At 34.0% G+C, this 19,201-nt stretch overlaps 2 protein-coding genes across 2 annotated transcripts; both read right to left on the bottom strand.

Moving 5' to 3' along the window:
• Positions 1 to 3,689: 3,689 nt before the first annotated feature.
• On the bottom strand, positions 3,690 to 7,084 carry LOC131951398 (uncharacterized; the record flags this gene model as incomplete). Its single annotated transcript, XM_059313800.1, is given in 4 exon segments — positions 3,690 to 3,817; positions 4,650 to 4,758; positions 6,448 to 6,517; positions 7,067 to 7,084. Coding segments are annotated over 3 exon segments (283 nt in total), but the record flags the coding sequence as incomplete, so codon positions are not given.
• A 3,995-nt stretch (positions 7,085 to 11,079) lies between these two features.
• On the bottom strand, positions 11,080 to 19,187 carry LOC131951393 (actin-related protein 2/3 complex subunit 2). The gene is made up of 11 exons (XM_059313792.1): positions 19,039 to 19,187; positions 17,140 to 17,174; positions 16,917 to 16,975; positions 16,617 to 16,670; positions 16,419 to 16,464; positions 16,108 to 16,294; positions 15,760 to 15,853; positions 15,524 to 15,650; positions 14,399 to 14,499; positions 14,184 to 14,284; positions 11,080 to 14,008 (listed from the first exon to the last, which is right to left on the bottom strand). Exons 1-11 carry the CDS (start codon positions 19,110 to 19,112, stop codon positions 13,984 to 13,986), a joined length of 903 nt encoding a protein of 300 aa, XP_059169775.1. The 5' UTR covers positions 19,113 to 19,187; the 3' UTR covers positions 11,080 to 13,983.
• Positions 19,188 to 19,201: the final 14 nt, after the last annotated feature.

Raw genomic sequence — 19,201 nt, 5'->3', positions numbered from 1 at the left:
CAAAATTGTGTCTGCAGTTTTTCATCTTACTCGGAATCATTCTGCAAATTAAAGAATTCAATTCATCGGGAATGCTGGCAACATCAAGGGAAGAAGAGAATGGGTAATGCGTAAATGCAGATTCTTCTTTTTTCAGCTCAGAGAAATAGCGATACAGTTCGTTTTCAAGAGATTCAAGATGCCCAGAAATCGCTTCTTTCAAAATGTTAATTATCTCACAATCAGATTCATCTACCACACCGCAGATTTTCTCAAATTTACAATATTTCCAAGATTTGTTTTCTTTACCGATTTTGCAGCTTTGATAAAAATGCCCCGAGATTATCATGGAAAGTTATAATATTCTTTCATTTTCCCTGAAGCTTCGGGTTAAGTTTATCTTGATGTTCGAACATATCTGCTAGGTATGATACTCTCTCCAACCACTCTATGTCGTTTTAAGTATACCAAAAAGTCTTGTTTCCTTTGCACTCCCAAGAACAATTTGATTTCAGATTTCAATTCAAAAACACAATTTACAACATTTCGTTTGACAGCCAGGGTACTGTAGTGTAGAAGAGCAGAACCTCGTGATCTAAATTAATGTTTTTGCTCAGTTCTTTGAAGGCTCCAGATTTTATATAATTTACGACTTATACTAGCAATGGACTCTTGATGTCGATTGGTTAGGGCAGTGGTTAGGGAGCTAAATCTTTTCTGTTTTCTGAAAGCCCGATTTTGAGCTAAACATAGATGGCGCACCATCCGTACAAACCCCCACAGCCGTTGTAACCCATTTTAATCATCCAGTTTAAAAAAGGGTATTTTTTTTCTCCATGCTATCTTCACAAAAGAGCAACTCTTCTTTGCTATCATCCGCATGAATATAGACACAGACCAGCAACTGCGAACACGAACTCACGTCTGTTGATTTATCAACTTGAAAAGCAAACAATGGTGAAAGCTTAATTTCAATAAAAATGTGTTATTTAACATTTACGTACATGCAGCGTTTGATCAGATTTTCTCCTATTGTTTTTTTATTTTTTGCTTGGCATTTTCTATCGCGACTTCATTTGATGCTTGCACTAATGCTGGTGAAAACTTCCTGTTCGATCAAGTTTCTGGCGTTTGCAACTAGCTTCTTACCGACGAAAGAACTCCATATATTTTTTGGTGTGTTCCGAATGACTCGTCTCAAATGACGTTTTAGTTTTGAAGATTTCATAGATTCGTGACTGAGAACAACTTTGTACAGTGCGCTTTTTTTCTTCTCTATTACATTTCCAGTGATGTTAATGAAGCCGAATTTAAAAAATTCTTTTAAATACTTATGTTTTGTTTCAAATTACTAAGGTTTAGTATACCAGTTGGCGACCCCCCAGAAAGACCTTCGCGACCCCCCTGGGGGTCGCGACCCCCAGGTTGGGAACCCGTGATCTAAAGGCTATTGCAGAAGGTCGCCCGATTTTCTGACGATGTTTGGCGTGAGAGAGAGAGAGGGGGGTTGGTGAGGGAAACGGGTGGGGGGGGGGGGGGGTTAAAAAGGCGAGATAATTTTTTATTAGAACTCGAGTAAATAACAAAAAAAAAATTAGAGCGACCAGAGTTTCTTCCATGCATCTCTTCGGGGAGGGGGGGGGGGGGAGGGAAGAAAGTTTTTACCCCCCCTCCTGAACGAAATGGAATGTATATATTTATATATATATAAATATATACTTTTAACATTGTCCGCCCCCCCCCCCCCCCCGGACATTTTAGCCCGAAAATTTCAAGTGCCGGAGAAAAAAGTCTGGAATAAACACTTAGAGCGACCCTTGTTTTCCATATATATATATATATATATATATATATATATATATATATATATATATATATATATATATATATATATATAGGGATATAAGGGCCCAAAAATAAATATGCGGGGGGTGGGCCTTTTTTTTCTAGTGCACTGCACTTAGGCATCTTTATTGAAAACCTTTGGGAGAGAGGCAGTGAGTATATAAATGTCTCTTATTTTAATAAAACCAAAAAAGAGAAAAAGTTTCTCGCAACGTAAGTGCGTCAGCTCGTTGATTAAAAATACATTAAAAACGTTTTTGAGAAATAAATTGCGATCATTAAATGCCACATTTTATAAGTCAAATTACCCGCATGTGTTGGGTCTGTAATGTCCAACAATGGCAGCATCCATAGCAGCCATAAATTGAACCGAGTAATTGGAACTGCAGTCTCTCATAGCCTGGCGGGTCTTATTCTCATTAGTCGCGTTGAGACATGAACAACTATTCACTGTTAAAACATCTAGGGAAACAACATGTAAATTATGTTATGTTGTTAATATGCACTAAAATTATTCTAAACAGGAAATTTTTTGATAGCTTAAGACATTTCTTTTTTAATTTACTAATTAGCCAACAATATTTTTTATACTAATATATTAGTACATTAAAATCTAAAGATAATTGTGTCGACTTATACAGGGGCCAATTTATAATATATATATATATATATATATATATATATATATATATATATATATATATATATATATATATATATATATATGTGTGTGAGCGGGTGAATGGATTATTTATTTTGTATTAATTTTATTTGTTGCGAATCTGGGAGTGCATGGTGGTCCAATGGGGAACAGGCCACGGGGTCCCCCTTCCGTCCGAAGTGGTCAGTATATAAACTGACCACTCGGATAATTTCTTCCTTTTTTTGACCGCCAGAATGTAGGTCAGGTCAGCTTCTGTGGTCGCGCTTTGTGCGTTGGAGTTTGTTGTGTACGTATTGTTTTCTACGTAATGTATTGTACGTAACGTATTGTACGTAGTGGTTTTACGTAGTGTTTTGTTTGGTGTGGGCTTTTGGATGTCGAGAATGGATGAAGGGAGGTTTCTGTGTGTCAGGGCCTGGACCATCCTAGACATCATAAGTCGGCGCAACACCATCAAATGGTCAAACGTAATGTTTTGTTTGATGTAAAAAGTTTGTTTCGTTTGGTTCTGTTTTGTGTCAGTTTTTTATCTATTCTTTTTTTATAACTTTTGGTTCCATATTTTGTTGAATAAATTTTATACTAGTCATTCTTGGTAAATAAATTTTATTAACTGTAAAAGTTTTTGTTTTATTTTAGTAGCTTATTATTTAGACTAAGGTTAGGGTTTAACCACTGTGGGTTCTACCACGGTTGCACTGACCGGACAGTAGTTAGTTAGATAAGCCTAAAAAGGGTTAGATAGATTTTAAGGTATCCCCCCCCTAGCAGGGCTTACATATATATATATATATATATATATATATATATATATATATATATATATATATATATATATATATATATATATATATATATATATATATATATATATATATACTAGCTGCACACCCGTGCTCCGCCACGGGGAATCTTTTTAAATGTACCAACGATGGAACAGAACAAAATTAAACACAAACACAAATAAAAACACAAACACAACATGAACACAACATAAAAACAACGCAAAAACAAACACAATAGAAAACACAAACACAACGCAAACACAAAAGCAAAAGGAAACAAACCCAAAAACAACGCAAACACAAACACATTAAACAAACACAAAAGATAACATAAACACAACGCAAACACAAACACACACAATCACAAAAGAAAACACGATTGCAATACTTTCTCTATACTCTGTATAATTATGTACCAGCTCTGGTTTCATTAGTGCATACGCGTCTGTTCCCAGCGATTTCTTTTAACACCGCAGTTACTGTACTCTGACTTCCGCACTGGTTTTTTGTGTTGTCGATGCAGGAAGATAAGTTCTCATTTTCTCTGAAAATTCGAAGTGTTAAATTTAAGTAGTTTGTACACCTGTAATATATCATGAGTTTTTTGTGTTGTCGATGCAGGAAGATAAGTTCTCATTTTCTCTGAAAATTCGAAGTGTTAAATTTAAGTAGTTTGTACACCTGTAATATATCATGAGTTTTTTTTGCTGCAGAAATCATTGAAAAGTTTTACATAGAAGTATTATAGTGTGTTTTATAAATTCAAAATTAAGCTGAAAGCCCCTCACTTAGCCTTTTCCGAAAAAGTCAGAATTCAAAAATGTCTATACGCATCTTAATTTATACGTTTGAGATTTAATTCTTTCTAGCAGGGTTATTTCAGACATTTTTCGGGCGGGAGGTGAGGTAGGTGGGGAATAATGAGATCTCTTGGTAGAGCATACGATAATGACCTAAAAGTTCGAGTTGTATTCTTGACTTTCGTCTCTGAGTTCTAACTATTTTTATGAATAGATGGGTAAAAGGCGAGTGTTGGAAATATTGTAGGCGGATAGGCTTAGCGCTGACAAGCTGAATCCCTCTATTCACTGCTAGTCTAGTACAGTGTAGAAAATCAAGTTCTACTGCACAATCCCATAAATGGTCAGTACTAAAGTCGACTAGGCAGACACTACATAACCCGTTCGTCAACTCTATCTCTCTTAATTAACTGTGCCACGAGGTGTAATCTATTTTATATAAAGAATACATTTCGTGTGAAAGTGATTACCAGTTTTTAAAAATGCGTTTGGCCGCTGTGTACGGCCAATGCTGACCAAAATAAAAGAGCACTGCCAACTGGCAGCAGGCTAGAAAACAAAAATCTGGCCACTTACTGGCAAAAGCGATTGAAATCAGCATTATTTCTAATACGATACCAGCTGTTCGGAAAGTGGCAGGCAAACAAAGCTCCACACCCATCATCTTGTTCGATGCATCTGTATTCTAGATTTTTAAAATGTTTATGATTGTCTAATTAAAAACACATTTTTTAATGTAACGACAATTATTTCAGACTATTTTCTCGGGGGGAGGGGGGGGGGGGGACTTGGCATTTGGGGGGGGGGGGGGGCGAACACTGTAAAGAGTATACATTTTCTATATAAATTCTATTTCATTGGAGGGGGGGGGGGCGGTAGACTCTCTTCGGAGGGGGGGGGGGGGGGAAAGAGAGGATGGGCTACGTCCCTTCAAAAAGAGGCCTCGAAGAAACACTGTATGTGTGGTGTATGTGATGTGTGTGCATTCGGTGTGTGTGTGTGTGGTTTTTTACAAGCTTTTCATGAAACTTAATTCTTCAGTGTTTCGAAAACGTAATTTCAACTACTTCTAGTATTGAAATAACTAAAAAAAAAAGTGTACTTGAAACTTGTTTTTGGAGGGGGGAGAGGTGGACACTTGTTAAATCTATATTTTGTATATAAATTCTATTTCGATTGACGTGCTTGGGGGTGGTGGGTGAGGGTGGTGGTGGGGGGGGGATGTTCTTTTATGTGATGCATTATTAATTAAGCACGCGCCGCTATCTAGGCCTAGTTGTTTTATTTTCTACTTATCAACAATTCATAATTTGTGAATTCGACACTACCCCACCCCCCTGCCTCCCCAGTGAAAGCAGCCGTTTACAGACGACAATGAAAATATCAAGCAGAACTTATATCCCCTTGCTTTCAAATCGTTTAAAAACTAAATTATCTGCCCCTAATAGCCGTCACATTCGAACCGGCTCTACTATTGTAAACATGCGGGGTGAACCATGGCTCACCTGACAGGTGGGGATGAGGGTGGTGGCTAACCTGCGTGGTGTTTTTTATGGTATCCATGAAGAGAATTATATATATATATATATATATACGAGCCGACCCGCGGCATATCATACGCCGCTATTTAATTGTTTTTTCTACTTCTCAGTTATTCATAATTTGTGAATTCGACACTACACTTCTTTGAAACACTATAAGTAGCTCGTTAAGGACGATAACCCCCCCCCTCCTCTCCCCCCCTCAGTTAAAGTAAACTCCACTAAGTTACCTCCCCCCTTACGTTTTAAATCGTTTCAAACTAAATTATCTGCCCCTAATAGTCGTCACTAAACCCGGCTCTGTTTGTAAACATTTAGAGTGAACCACAGCTCACCAGACCATGTAGGGGTGGGGGTGGTAGGGAGCACGTTTACAGCTTGTTTTCTAGCGTCTCCCAGAAGAGAATTATATAGATAGATAGATATATATATATATAGATGCTTTAAGATAACAATTTCATGTTCCCCCTTTTGGTGCATTATGTAAAAGCTCGTTATTATAAATAACTTTGTGGGGTCGGCGTAGTCGAGTCGGTAAAGCCCATGGTTGCTAAACCGAAAAGTGTCAAGTTCGAACCCTCTGGGACAGTCACTCTTCTAGGAGAGACAACTCTATAATCAAACAACAGCTGCCTTGTAGACAGTTGACACGTATCCTTAATTGTGATGGAGGCGTGGTCGAGTCGGCAAAAAGCTCATGGTTGTTAAATTTGAAAAAAAGTTCAAACCCTCTGGCAGATAAGACTCGATCACTTCCAACACTAAAAATTAACAACGAAGAAGAAGTAGAAAGAAGATAATAACTTTTATTAAAACATTTTCTAATAGCTTACCTGCAATGAAGTAACAGAGAGTAACAGCCACAACAAATTTGAACATTTTGATCAAATAAGGCAGAACAACCTGACCAAGAATAAATCACTTGTGCTGGGCGTTTCGTCCAACTGATAATACTTTTACCAAGGGTTGGATTTGTGTATTAAATCTTCAAGGCATGCGCCTTCCCACAACCAATAGGCGACAAGGAATTGAGGCAGACAACTAATTAGGTACACGTGGAGACGGCAGGAGAGAAGGCATAATCATAAATATGTATGTATGTATATATATATATATATATATATATATATATATATATATATATATATATATATATATTTATTTATATATATATATGTGTGTGTGTGTGTGTGAGAGAGAGATAGATAGATAGATAGATATAGATACAGATATACATACAGTGGCGTCGCTAGGTCGGGATTCAACTGGTACGGCACCTAATGTGTGCGCCCCCCCCCCCCCCCGGAGAAAGAAAAAAATATAAAGGTATGTATATGTATAAGCATATATATATATATATATATATATATATATATATATATATATATATATATATATATATACGGCATGTATAGCTATTTTAACAAGTGCCATAATAAATGAGTGCTATACCCAGGTTGTCAAGTAAATAAAGACCAAACCATCTAAGAATTCAGAGAAGTAGGCTACTAAACAATGAATTTGAGTTTGTAATAAAAGTATTGCTTGTATATCTTTGAAAATAATATTTGTTTTGTCAGATGCGCAATAACAGTAAAAATCCATTTGTTCTAATCTAATATATAAAGCTCAATTCTGTAACGCATATGTTTGTTTGTCGCTGGTTATCTATGGATTTAAGTGTTAGAAAATTATCGTGCGCGTTGGTCTAAATTTATGAGTTAAAAAATTACTATTAAAAGTGTTGGGAAATCATTTCATTTTTCAAATTATAGTAATAATTGTCGGCATGTTCATTAAACACAAGTTTTAAAAAAATATCATCTTTTACAAAAATTCTAATTATGTCTTTATTTAGTCCTATAGCGCTTACTTCCCTTTGATAAATTAGGCAAAACACAATTACTTCCCTTTACAAAACCATTGCATTAGTTGAAAAGCATTTACTTTTTAATTACTTTGTTTTGGTGTTGGGAAAAAAAATAATTACATAATTAGCGGGGATTGATCAAGTGCAAATGTTGTAGGTATTTTACGGATAAGCTTGGAGTATTATAATTGTTCATTAAATTGAAACAGGCGCGTTCGTTTAAGTGAGTGCAAAAACTATGAATAAGTTGGGGTACTATAGTCGTTTATTAAGCTAAAACAGGCGATTCTGCCCCGGGCGTTTATGTTCGCGTTAGTGTTTTCTTTGTGTTTAGGTGGGTTTGCGTTAGTGGTTGCGTTTTGATTTGGTTCGTTTTTGTTCTTTCTTTTTTCGTTTTTGTTTGTGTTTTTTTTTGTTTGGGTTTGTATTTGTGTTTTTGGTTGGTTTTGCGTTTGGATTTGGTTTGTTTTCGTTCTTTCTTTTTTCGTTTTTGTTTGTGTTTTTTTTGTTTGGGTTTGTATTTGTGTTTTTGGTTGGTTTTGCGTTTGGATTTGGTTTGTTTTCGTTTGCTTTTTCGTTTTTTTTTTTTTTTTTTTTTTTTTTTTTGTTGGTATTGGTGTTTGTGGTTGGGTTTGTTGTTAGGTTTTTGTTTTCGTTTGCTTTTTTGTTTGTTTTTTCTTTGTGTTTGTATTGGTGTTTGTGGTTGTGGTTGGGTTTGTTGTTAGGTTTTTGTTTTCGTTTGTATTTGTAATTGTGTTAGCGTTATGTTTGCGTTTTGTTGTTTTGGTTGGTTGTGGTTTGGGTGGGCAATGCCGGGTTTATGATGATTACTAAACACACAGGTAATGGTCTTTAACAGAAAGGTTTTTCACAGAAGCCAGAGCAGGGCCTGGCCGGGACGGCTAGTAAAACATTATTTCACAAATTCTAGTGCCGTGTTATTATTAAACTTCAATATTTTTCATAACTTTACTCTGGTTGGCTTATAGCTGCATAGCTAATGAGCTAGTGAGCAATAATCATAAACCAGTTTATTGTTAGGAAGAACGTTATGTTAAGGTGTTCCCTTTGAATCCAGTTTGTGATATAAATGAAATAACCTGCATTCGTGTGTAATTAAAGCAATAGGATTTATAGTTTTATAGAGACTGGGCATAACTTACAGCAAAATGAGTTACCTGTCTAATCCCTGTTTGATTAAGAACAGACGCAAATTGTTTTTTCTGGCGGATAAAATATTCATACCTGATTCAACTGATTCACGAGCAAATACAAACACACACTCACACATACAGCAATCTTGCACCTACGCACTCAGACACACTTGCAATCAAAGAGGCAGCAGCCTGGAGACCAGAGGCGTAGCGAGGGGGGGGGGCGGGCGGGGGACGACATATGTCCCCGGGCGCCGACCTCAGGGGGCGTCAAATTGAAAGTTTGAGGGGGGGGGTGCAAATGAAAAGTTCGAGGGGGGTGCAAATCGAAAGTTTGAGGGGGGGGGGTGCAAATGAAAAGTTCGAGGGGGGGGGGGGGCGCAAATCGAAAGTTTGTCCCCGGGGGCCGGGAGGGGTCGCTACGCCTCTGCTGGAGACCACGATTATTTTTGGGCCCTACAATTTCGTTTACAGACTATAATAAACTAGCCATCGGTACCCGTTTCACGTGAATTATAGGCCTATATATTTTAAAATGTTGAACTTGTTTGAGAAAAATAATTTATAAAAAATAGTTATTGGGCAAAACGCAATGTGCATTACTACACGCTGAACGATATTACTGGCAAAGCAAAGAAATAACTAATTAGCTAAAAATCCGACACATTCAACATAATACAGGCACACACTGATTCCGTTAAAAACTCGGCTATTCCACGATATTCTTCTTGTTTTTAAAGTGATTTATTTTTATTAGGTTTTTATGAATAGATCTATAGATTTAAATGAAATAGTTCATTTCTTCATCGGTAACCATAACATAAATGCACTCGCTGATTAAGAGACTTAAAATTAAGAGACTTAAAAGATTTCTTTAAAACCCCGGCTGTTCAATGGTAGTTATGTTGTTTTTAGTAGATAGTCTAAACCCAGGTCTTAGCGTCTACGTCTAGTTTTTCCGTAGATCTAGTCTAGATCTAGAATCGAGATCTAGATCTAGAATCTATATCTATAATCCGAATAGATAAAGTAAAAACTTATAAAAGTTTAGGCCGAGAAAATCGTATTGTATACATTTCATAGCGTACGTAGAATCTAGCTCTATATCATATTTGAATGAAATAGTTAATTTCTTTATTTTATTCTTAACTCGGAAGATGACGTCGTAGGTTTCGTGCTCTTTTTTTTTTTAGTGTAAACTCACTGTAAACAATAAGCGACGTCATTGTTAAATGCGTTCTTGTCCCAAGTATAAACACTTTTCCGGTTGCATAATTAAAATTGTTTTTCTACATTCGAATAGGCCTTAATTTTTTATTTTTCTTCTTTAAATAAAATTAACCTAACTGAAACAGCCGTCCATTACCTCACTAATTAACCTAACTGTAACGGCCGTCCAATACCTCACTAATTAATCTCCCTCACTAATTAACCTTGCTGTAACCGCAGTGTTTACCTCACTAATTAATATAACTTTAACAGCCATCCACTACTTCACATTTAGCTATAGTTCCTGAGTGAGTTTTTTTTTTTTTTACAATGCATTTGAATTCCACATTGGCTAAGAATGTTAAAATATATTTTATCGCTGCTTGTTCTAATCTGAAAGTCATGGGCGGTGCCACTATCATTACACCGGTTATCACTGCATCTTCTGCATTTGTTGTTGACTACTTGCAAGGAGGCAGCGCTCATATGCGAAGCCACGACTTCGAGCTGTTGTGTCCGTTGGATTCCAGTTTGTTTCCTCTAACATGTTCCATTATACAATCAACCATTCAACGAAATATCCCATGTCGTACAATGGATGTTTAGACAGGAGTCTTTAGGTCGAGACGTCTCTTTGCACTGAAACCCCTAGAGCAGGGGTTCCCAACCATTTTTTACTCTAGAGCACATTCTAAAATATCGGTAGGGTGGCGGGCACCACCTATTTTAAATCGACAAATTCCTTCCAGAGGCGTAGCGACCCTTCCCGTCACCCGGGGACAAAACTTTCGATTTGCCCCCCCCCCCCCCCTCAAACTTTCGATTTCCATCCCCTTCAACCTTTCAATAATGTTTATGAAAAAAATTCTGTCTATGTAGAATAGTGAGAGGTGGGCACATAAGAATCGTTCGGCGGGCGCCATGGCGCCCGCGGGCACGGGGTTGGGAACCCCTGCCCTAGAGAAATCATCTTATAAAATCCCCATCGCATTTGCATAAAGGATGTTTCACAGGTTGACATTTTTCCTTCGAAAGCGAAATTATGAAACCCAAATCTATGACGCATTAAAATAATTTTGTTTCTAATTCTAAAAAATGATCTGGCATACCATTGTGTCTTATTACATTTACATGTCTGTCAGGTGTAGCTAGGCGAACTATGTGCATGATCAGTTGTTTACTTAATGTTAGAAAACAAACACTAAAAAAATATCATTCCCAAATATATTTTGTAACAACACTACAAAAACTAGTTATTTAACATAATGTATTTTATTGTAATATACAATTTATATTATTGTTACAGAAAAGAAATGTACACATCATACTGGTACAGTAATATGCCTTTAGTTGGGCCAATCAACATAGGTTACAAGAAGAGCTAACCTTCATTGAGCTGATTAGCATCAGCAACAAGTAGAGCTATCTTAGCTGGGCTGATCAACACAAAGTAGCTAAAAAATAAAGAGGTTGAGGCACAGACAGGCTTTTGAATCGAGCCTTTGAATGGCTGTCTTTATCAAGTAATTACTACAACCTAACAAAGCTCTTTGAGAAATTGTATTTAAAATTACTTTTTCTAACCCTTTTAAATCAATTTCATTCTATTAGTAAATGCCTGAATATTTTATTTGTTTTCTTAACTTCAAAAGTTTTAAATATGGTAACTAACTGAAACAGCTCAGCATTTTCAGACACAGTTGGATATGCTGATTTATTTATAGTAAACAAAAAAAAAATGCAATAGGTACATATACACAAGCTGCTAAAAAGTCATCATTAAAAGTAGCAATTATTTAAAATCTAAACACAATGAAAATGTATTATTATACATATAAAATTTGTTTACAAAGCATAATTCTAGCTAATGAAAGTAATAATAAGCTATTCTCTCACGAGATCATATAGACATTTTATTTTATTTTAACAGCAACGGTTAACATCACCTCTGGGATATAACATCTATTCAGAGAAGAATTGTTCCCAATAAATATAAACTTTTGAAGCCTCACATCCTATGTACAAGTAGAAACAGCACATTTGAACTTACTAAATTTCCCCCTTAAAAAAACACACCTACACCAGTCTGAAGTTAAAAAAAAAACATCACTACTACTACATTATAAACTTTGGATGGGGGGGGGGGGGGGGTCACAATGTATCTGAAAAATACAAGCACAATTCCATGGTCTCTACATTCTACAAGCAATAAGAGGTTTTAAATTGCTGCAATTCCTCCCAGTTGTTAATGCATATGATTAATCATGGCTTCTATATTTTTAGCACTTTTACTGCATGAAAAAAATAATTTGTATTCAACAAATATTTTGGACACAATTTGTAGAAAATCTGGCAATAATAAAAATCAAAGGCCTGCTTATTGACTTAATATAGTTAGTGACAATGTTTGTTTTTCTACATGGTGCATGAAGGAAACAAATACTTCTAAATGATATTTTCAGTTTTCTACAAATCAGACACATGTGACCTTCACCCTAACTTGTGAGACAAAAACCACCCTCAGAACCCACTAAAGTTTGTTTAGCAAGCATGATGAAATTGAACAAAGAGTGAGTTATCTAACTGATATTCAATCACAGTAGAATTATCCATTAAACAATTTAACACAAATCTATTCTGTTAGATGAAAATTAGGGATATGGCAATTCTTCAATGTGTAATGACCTTCAACATATAGATACATATAACTGTTATTTAATCCATCTTGACATGCAGATAGTTCAATTAATTAATTATTGACAAAAAAAATAGTAATCATCCTACGGTTTCTTTAACAAAAATTGAATTCCAGGTTTATTTGGTAATCTATGTATACAAATTGTAGCAGGTAGATAAATATAAATTTCCTCAATGCTGATGCAAGTGATTATCATCCTTCAACAAACAGATAGAAAGCAGCCACTCAACACTTCTATACATTATCAATGAAAATTTTTTTTTTGTAGAGAAAGGTACCAATGATTAATTAACCAACAATGGAAGTCTTGAGAATAGCAACCAGTGGCAACATTAAAAACACAAATAATGTTTATCAGTATCACATGTGCTGGTCACGTTAACTGACCAGTACTGCTCTCATCGCAATCAAGACTCTAAAAAAATGTAGGTACGAGTAAACAAAAATAAATGTATGCTGTTGTCGCAATCAAGACATGCTAGGCAAAAGAAAACAAACATGATATATGTCAGATAACCATATAAAAATATTTGTTGCAGAAATTAAATTTAATAAAAATAAATAGAACTTTCAGACTTAGCACTCAATGTGTAAGGCTTGATCTTACTTATGTCAGCTGACATACAATGTAAGAGTAAGATATCTTACAGGACACAGATTAATTTCCTTACACTGACGCCTAAGGAGAGAAGATGGGGAAAATGGTAGTTGGAAAAATTAAGTGGGACATTTGTTAATGTAGTCAATTAATTCTAAGTTAAGTATGCATAGATTTTTTATGGTTTTTAAAATTTATATATGCAATGCCCCAAGGGTAGGAAACCACATTGTTTGCAGTACAATGAAAGAATTCACAAAAAAATGAAGTCTATAGATGTCAAGATGAACAGTTTGATGCAAACCTGATAAAAATGAGTACACACAGGGTAAGATGAAAACTAAATTAAAAAAAAAAAGTTGGGAATGTATGTATAAAAAATGAATTAAACTAAAAAAATACAAACATATTGCTTTTGTTAATTCGTTTCCAGCAGAATGGATAAGCCATCCTAGAATGCTGATATTTGAAATAAATAAAATGGTTTTAAGTTATTAAAAAAAAGTCTTACCCACAATACGTTATGGTGTCTTTTAACCCAAACAAGTAATTGAAAATATAATAACATGATTAAATTATACACAGTAACAAGAAATAATGTCTTGGCTTCCTACAATAAACAAACCCGTGAACATATCTCATGAAAGATGTCACTGAACAATGACTGGAATTCTTGGAATTTGTTTTTAAATCAAGCAGCTGTTCATACATCTATAGACTTCAAATAATTGGACAGTCGAGTGACAGTACAGAAACAAAAATGAGGATGTCACAGTAGAAAAAAGTCAATGCACTTAAGACAGGGTCTCCATCTGTGGGTCTCGGGTCTCTCAAAGACATTCAGTTTTGCCGGAAGGTCTTTCCTCTAGAAAAGAAACAGTTATATTGTAACTACTACTATAAATATTAACACCAAGTTAATATAAAGTGTAAATCAGCATATACTAGCACTGCAGTATTAAATACAATTAAAGATTAAATATAGCCCTAAGTATACAAAGACTGAAAACTTAATACAAATCGACAGAAAAGGAACTTACGTAATGGTTTTCTTTTCTCTGTCTTTTACCTCTGGTCTTGCTCTGTTCAGTACTTTCAAAAATTCAGATGTTTTTGCTCTCATGCTTTGATGAATATAGGCCTGGAGATAATCAGTTAGAAACTTAATCTTTTAGAACTCCTATTTCAAAACATGCTCAACCAATGTTCATGTAATGAATACACAGAAGGGTAAAAAAAAAAGTACATAGATTACCTTTGAACATTTTATATGATAGTGTAGATAATCTCTCAACATATGAATAAGGTTGATGGTGTTATCCCGAGCATTTTTACTGGTGTGTCTTGGAAACAAAACTATAAAATAAATTGGATCAATTACTAAAAAATTAAAGAAGAAAATAAGACTGTTAACTTACAGACTAATATTAGAAATGTTATTTTAGAAATGAATGCTGATGACAAAAAAAAATTAACTAATTTGTTTTTATCAAAGCTAATCAAAATAGCAGTTACATTGTTTTCACTATAAAAACTTTGTACCTGTTTGATTGGTTTGGTATAATAGTTAACCAATGCCCAAAAAATATAATTCCCTATGCAAACCCAATAGTTTTCTGTTTAGTTTTAACTTTGACAAAGTTGCCCTAACTTCAGTCTCTTGTTCTTACTTCAGCAACTATTAGCATATATATAAATTACTGTTTTATCCAATAATTAAAATGTGTACATGTTCAAAAGGATAGAAATGTTATTTATGTTGCATAAAAATGGGGGGGGGGGGGGGGCAATATATCTTTAGGTCATTCATAAACGGCAGAAAGAAAGAGAAAGAAATAAACATCTGAAAAGATTATAAATTGACAAATGCTGGAAAGCTATTATGTGGTCGATAACAATAGTTTTGACAACAAATTCCTTTCAGTTTAAATTTTGATATGTAGAAAATATAATTAGGTTATCTAAAGTAGATTTGAATAATACTGCACTTAACCAGAATAATAAAGGAAAATGTATGTATTACTATCCAGTTTTCTGGTCTTGTCAAGTTATGACCATGGCAGTTTTTAACATTTTGACAGATCTGCTTTTCAGTATTTATATTAAAAAAAAAAAAAAAAAAAAAAAAAAATTGATAATCTTAAATAAGGAAAATCCAACGATTCTAATCTGTAACTTAACAAGTTAATATATAATTTATGATGACCAATGGAATGTATGATTTTTTTTTTTACCATAGTAAGAAATTAGACCAAGCTAGAATGCAACCAAAGTTAGAGCAGTCACCCTTAGCCTAAAACAAATTTCACTCAAGTTTCAATTTTTAAAGACAGCCAATGCATTAAGGCCCAAAATGATATTCTAATAAAAATTATATTACCAAAAGTGATATAGCCTATGTTATCACCAGTGCGTGCATCTGTATCTTGAAGTTCTTGTGGAGGTTCTTTATGACTAAACAAAACCTGAGGAGCCTGTTGGTACTTTCTACGACCTTCTTTAAATTCCTACAAAGTGAAAATTTAACTTATAAACAGAAGTCTACAGCATTCTAGAAGTTAAATTTATCCTCTTCAAATAAAACTTTTGAAAAACATAATGATAAGTAACAATCACCTGCATGAAAACTTTCCCTATTACGATGTCATCATCGTCTTTAAAAATGGTGCTGAAGATCACAGTCACTCTGTCTTTTTTGGCTTCAACATACCTAGTTTAAAATACCAATGTTTTCAACCTCAGCTTTTAAAACTTATAAATGTTGAAATGTAAAATGATAAATAATAAATAATACAAAGAAAATACAGTATGACAATAGTTAAATTAACCCTAAGTATCTGAATCGTGAAAATTCTGTAGCTGGAATATAATTTGTTTTTATATACATTATACAATAACTACAGTTTATTTTAATCAAGTTTTCAGTTAACCTAATAATGCGTAAAATAAAAAATAAATACTAACATTGTTTCATCATCTCTATAATGAATAACTGCTCTTGCGTTGCCTTCACTGCCATTTTCTTGAAACTGAAAGTACTTCTCAAAGACAGAAGCAAAACAATTTCTCTTTAGCAAACTAGCTTTGTTTACCAACTCTTGCCAATTGTCTGGGATGTTTTCAAGATCAAAAACTATTGAAACATTGTAGCCTGAAATAAAAATGAACAAAAACAAATAAAACCTTTCCCACCTCACTACAAAATCTTACACTAAGAAAAAAAAAAAATACAAGTAAATTCCTAATTGAGAATTGTAACTAGGCCTATATCTTACCTGATTCTGCTGTTGTTAGCAGACCACTATATTCTCTTTTAATCAACTGGGGGAAAAAAAATCAATTTTAAAGAATCCTACTATAGTTATTAATGTGTTCTCAAAAAAAAATTAATTTAAATTATATATTAAACTTAGGTTTTTATATATAAAAAAAGAACTATTTTAAGAGATATTGTTATATGTTATACAACTCACATCATCAGCACCATGTTTTTGAAGATCATTATAAAACTTTAATGATATGCTAACCTGAAAATATTTATAACATTTCTTATTAAATAATACATCTAAAATACAAGACCCAGTGTGTTATAGAAATATGTATGAAAGTCTTCATTAAATGGTAATTAATCTGTAGGCAATTATAACTATATGTACAAGCTGCATCAAATCAAATATTCACCTCTAATAAAAAAAATTGCATCACAAATTACCAGTTACAAATTACTACCCACTCACTTTTAAAATATCTAGTTGTAAAATTAAAACAGTTACCATGATTTTGCTTTTATTTCCATCTGGGTTTGATATGTGGAAGAGTACACCATCAAAATCTGATATAAAATATAAATAACCGAAAATTAAATGCATACTAATAATAATAAATTTGGTTTAGATTAAAACTAGACTGTGAACAAAAGCACAATTGTACTGAATTGGGTCAGAGACAAATGTCGAATAATTTAATTAAAGAATTTTAAAAAATCTTGACAATTACCTGCAATTGTGATATCAACATTATCTGGCTTTCCTCTGAAAAAGCAAATACAAAACTTATAGCCTAAATTATATCTAAATCTAAGCCATGACTGTAGAGGGGTCTAAACAGAAAGTCTGCCTAAATATCTCTTGAAAATATTTACCTAATATAGTTTGATACTATAAATATAAATAAACTTGCTAAATGAAATTTAACAAGCTAAATTTTAACTAAAAGAAAAAGTTTCAGTCATTCACCGAATACCCTATATACTAGTTTAGTTATTGACCAAAAGCCATCCAAACATACTTTAGGTTATAGCTCCTTAATGCACTAGCCTATTTATAATATTTATCTTGGGCTAAGAGGTGAGTAAAAGTGAAAGTGGTATGGAAGAAATTGCAAAAACAGAGACATGTAGATGCAAAATAATGAATTGGATTTACTGAATGAAAAGGGTGGTAATATGTGGTATATTTAAAAAGATTGTTGTTGATAACGTTAAATGTAAATTTTCTTAAATTGTGTAAATAAAATAGTGAATGTTGGAATAAAAAACTCTTACATTATGTTTTTAAAATTGTTTCTTATATTGATAAGTAGCCTATATATATATACAACTCAAATGGCGTAAATGGTCTTGTTCTGTACGCCTTAGTTTAGAGGCCTATGTCTTTGCATTTCCTTTTTACAAATTTATGCCATTGTTTGAATAAAAATTCTAAGCCTACATACTAACATAGGCCTAATGCCAAGAGAGTGTCTATTGGTACTTCACTACAAATAGCCTTCAGGGGGCTATTCGTACTTCGCTTTTTCAGCCGACCAATCAAATTTATTTTTAAATTCATTGTCCTGTAGTTTGTGTATGAGATTCAAATTTTGTGCATTGTCGCAACTGTTCCGGTGGTCGAAGTGGTTGCGCATTGGCTAATTAGTTTTTTCAAGGCGTGGGTTCGATTCCCGCTGGCTCAGGAATTTTTTTTCTTTTTTCTTTTTTTTTTAAATTTTTTTTAAGGACTATGGTTTAGCATTAGGGTTAGGGTTGGGGTTAGGGCTAGGGTTAGGGTTAGGGTTAGGGAGACATAAAAAATAATTAGTTCTATATCTATACAGCTTGTAAAAGATGAAAAAGGGAATTCAAGAATAAAAAAAAAATGCCGCACGCTGATTGGTCAGAGTACGAATAGCCTTCATAGGGATATTTGTAGTTCACTACGAATAGCCGCAGCCAATGCCAATGCTTTTATATTTTTTCTTATTTTGCTAAGTAGGTATAGGCCTATGTACCATATTCATAAAAATTGTCTTGTTCTTTAACCGTAGTTTAGAGATGTCTTTGCATTGTGGGTTGTTAGTGATATTGTAATCTCAACTAATTTTATGGTTAGAAATTACGGTTAGGCGTATGGTAGGACCAGGGTTGGGGTTAGGGACAGGGTTAGCATTGAAATTAGCCAGACATGTATAGTATTTAGTTAACTCCCAGTAACCTAACACCCCTTTTTTAAGGAAGATTCCATTATCGGACACTGGTATAAACATTCTCCTAAAAAAGTTAAAGGACAGACCCCCAACTCCAGGTCTAAAAAACATTAATAAAATAACACTGACAAAAGGCTAAAATATAAAAGGAGTTCTAATCTTTGTCTTTAAATTTACACTGCAGTTGGTTAGGGCGTTTTGTAACTTTGTATTTCTCATTAAGTAAACTTAACTAGTAAGTTTAACAATATATCTCTGTGCTGTATGGCAAGGTGATTTAGAAAGAAGTCTTTTTATTCAGGAAGTGAAAATAGGCGTCTCCATTGTAAGCACCGGAAACATGGTTCGGTCTGTCCCTTTTTATTTAAGGTATACAATGAGTAACACTACTTAGAGATATAAAACCATTCTGCTATCTACAGTGAGACATACCCTTCCAAAACATTCTTTATTTTAAATGTTAACGTTTCTAGAACAATACGATTATTTGTTTCCAACAGAATCATTGTTGTTTCCTTATGTAAGTCAAACCCAAACCGGCAGCTATATCCGTACACTCCGTTTGGTTTAAAAGAGGAAGTAGAAACACAAAGAT

This window comes from Physella acuta, unplaced genomic scaffold (genome assembly GCF_028476545.2).
Source record: "Physella acuta isolate Inbredline_101_S28 unplaced genomic scaffold, ASM2847654v3 ptg000810l, whole genome shotgun sequence".
Classification (NCBI taxonomy): domain Eukaryota; kingdom Metazoa; phylum Mollusca; class Gastropoda; family Physidae; genus Physella; species Physella acuta.
Note: the sequence above shows the minus strand (reverse complement) of the source record. Positions and strands in the feature narration are given on the sequence as shown.

Coding starts and splice junctions, on each gene's coding strand:
- LOC131951393 (XM_059313792.1), bottom strand. CDS start 19,112: ATGATTCTGTTGGAAACAAATAATCGTATTGTTCTAGAAACGTTAACA. Junction 16,671..16,916: donor GAAATAAAAGCAAAATCATG/GTAACTGTTTTA, acceptor AAATATTTTCAG/GTTAGCATATCATTAAAGTT. Junction 14,285..14,398: donor ATCATATAAAATGTTCAAAG/GTAATCTATGTA, acceptor GATTATCTCCAG/GCCTATATTCATCAAAGCAT.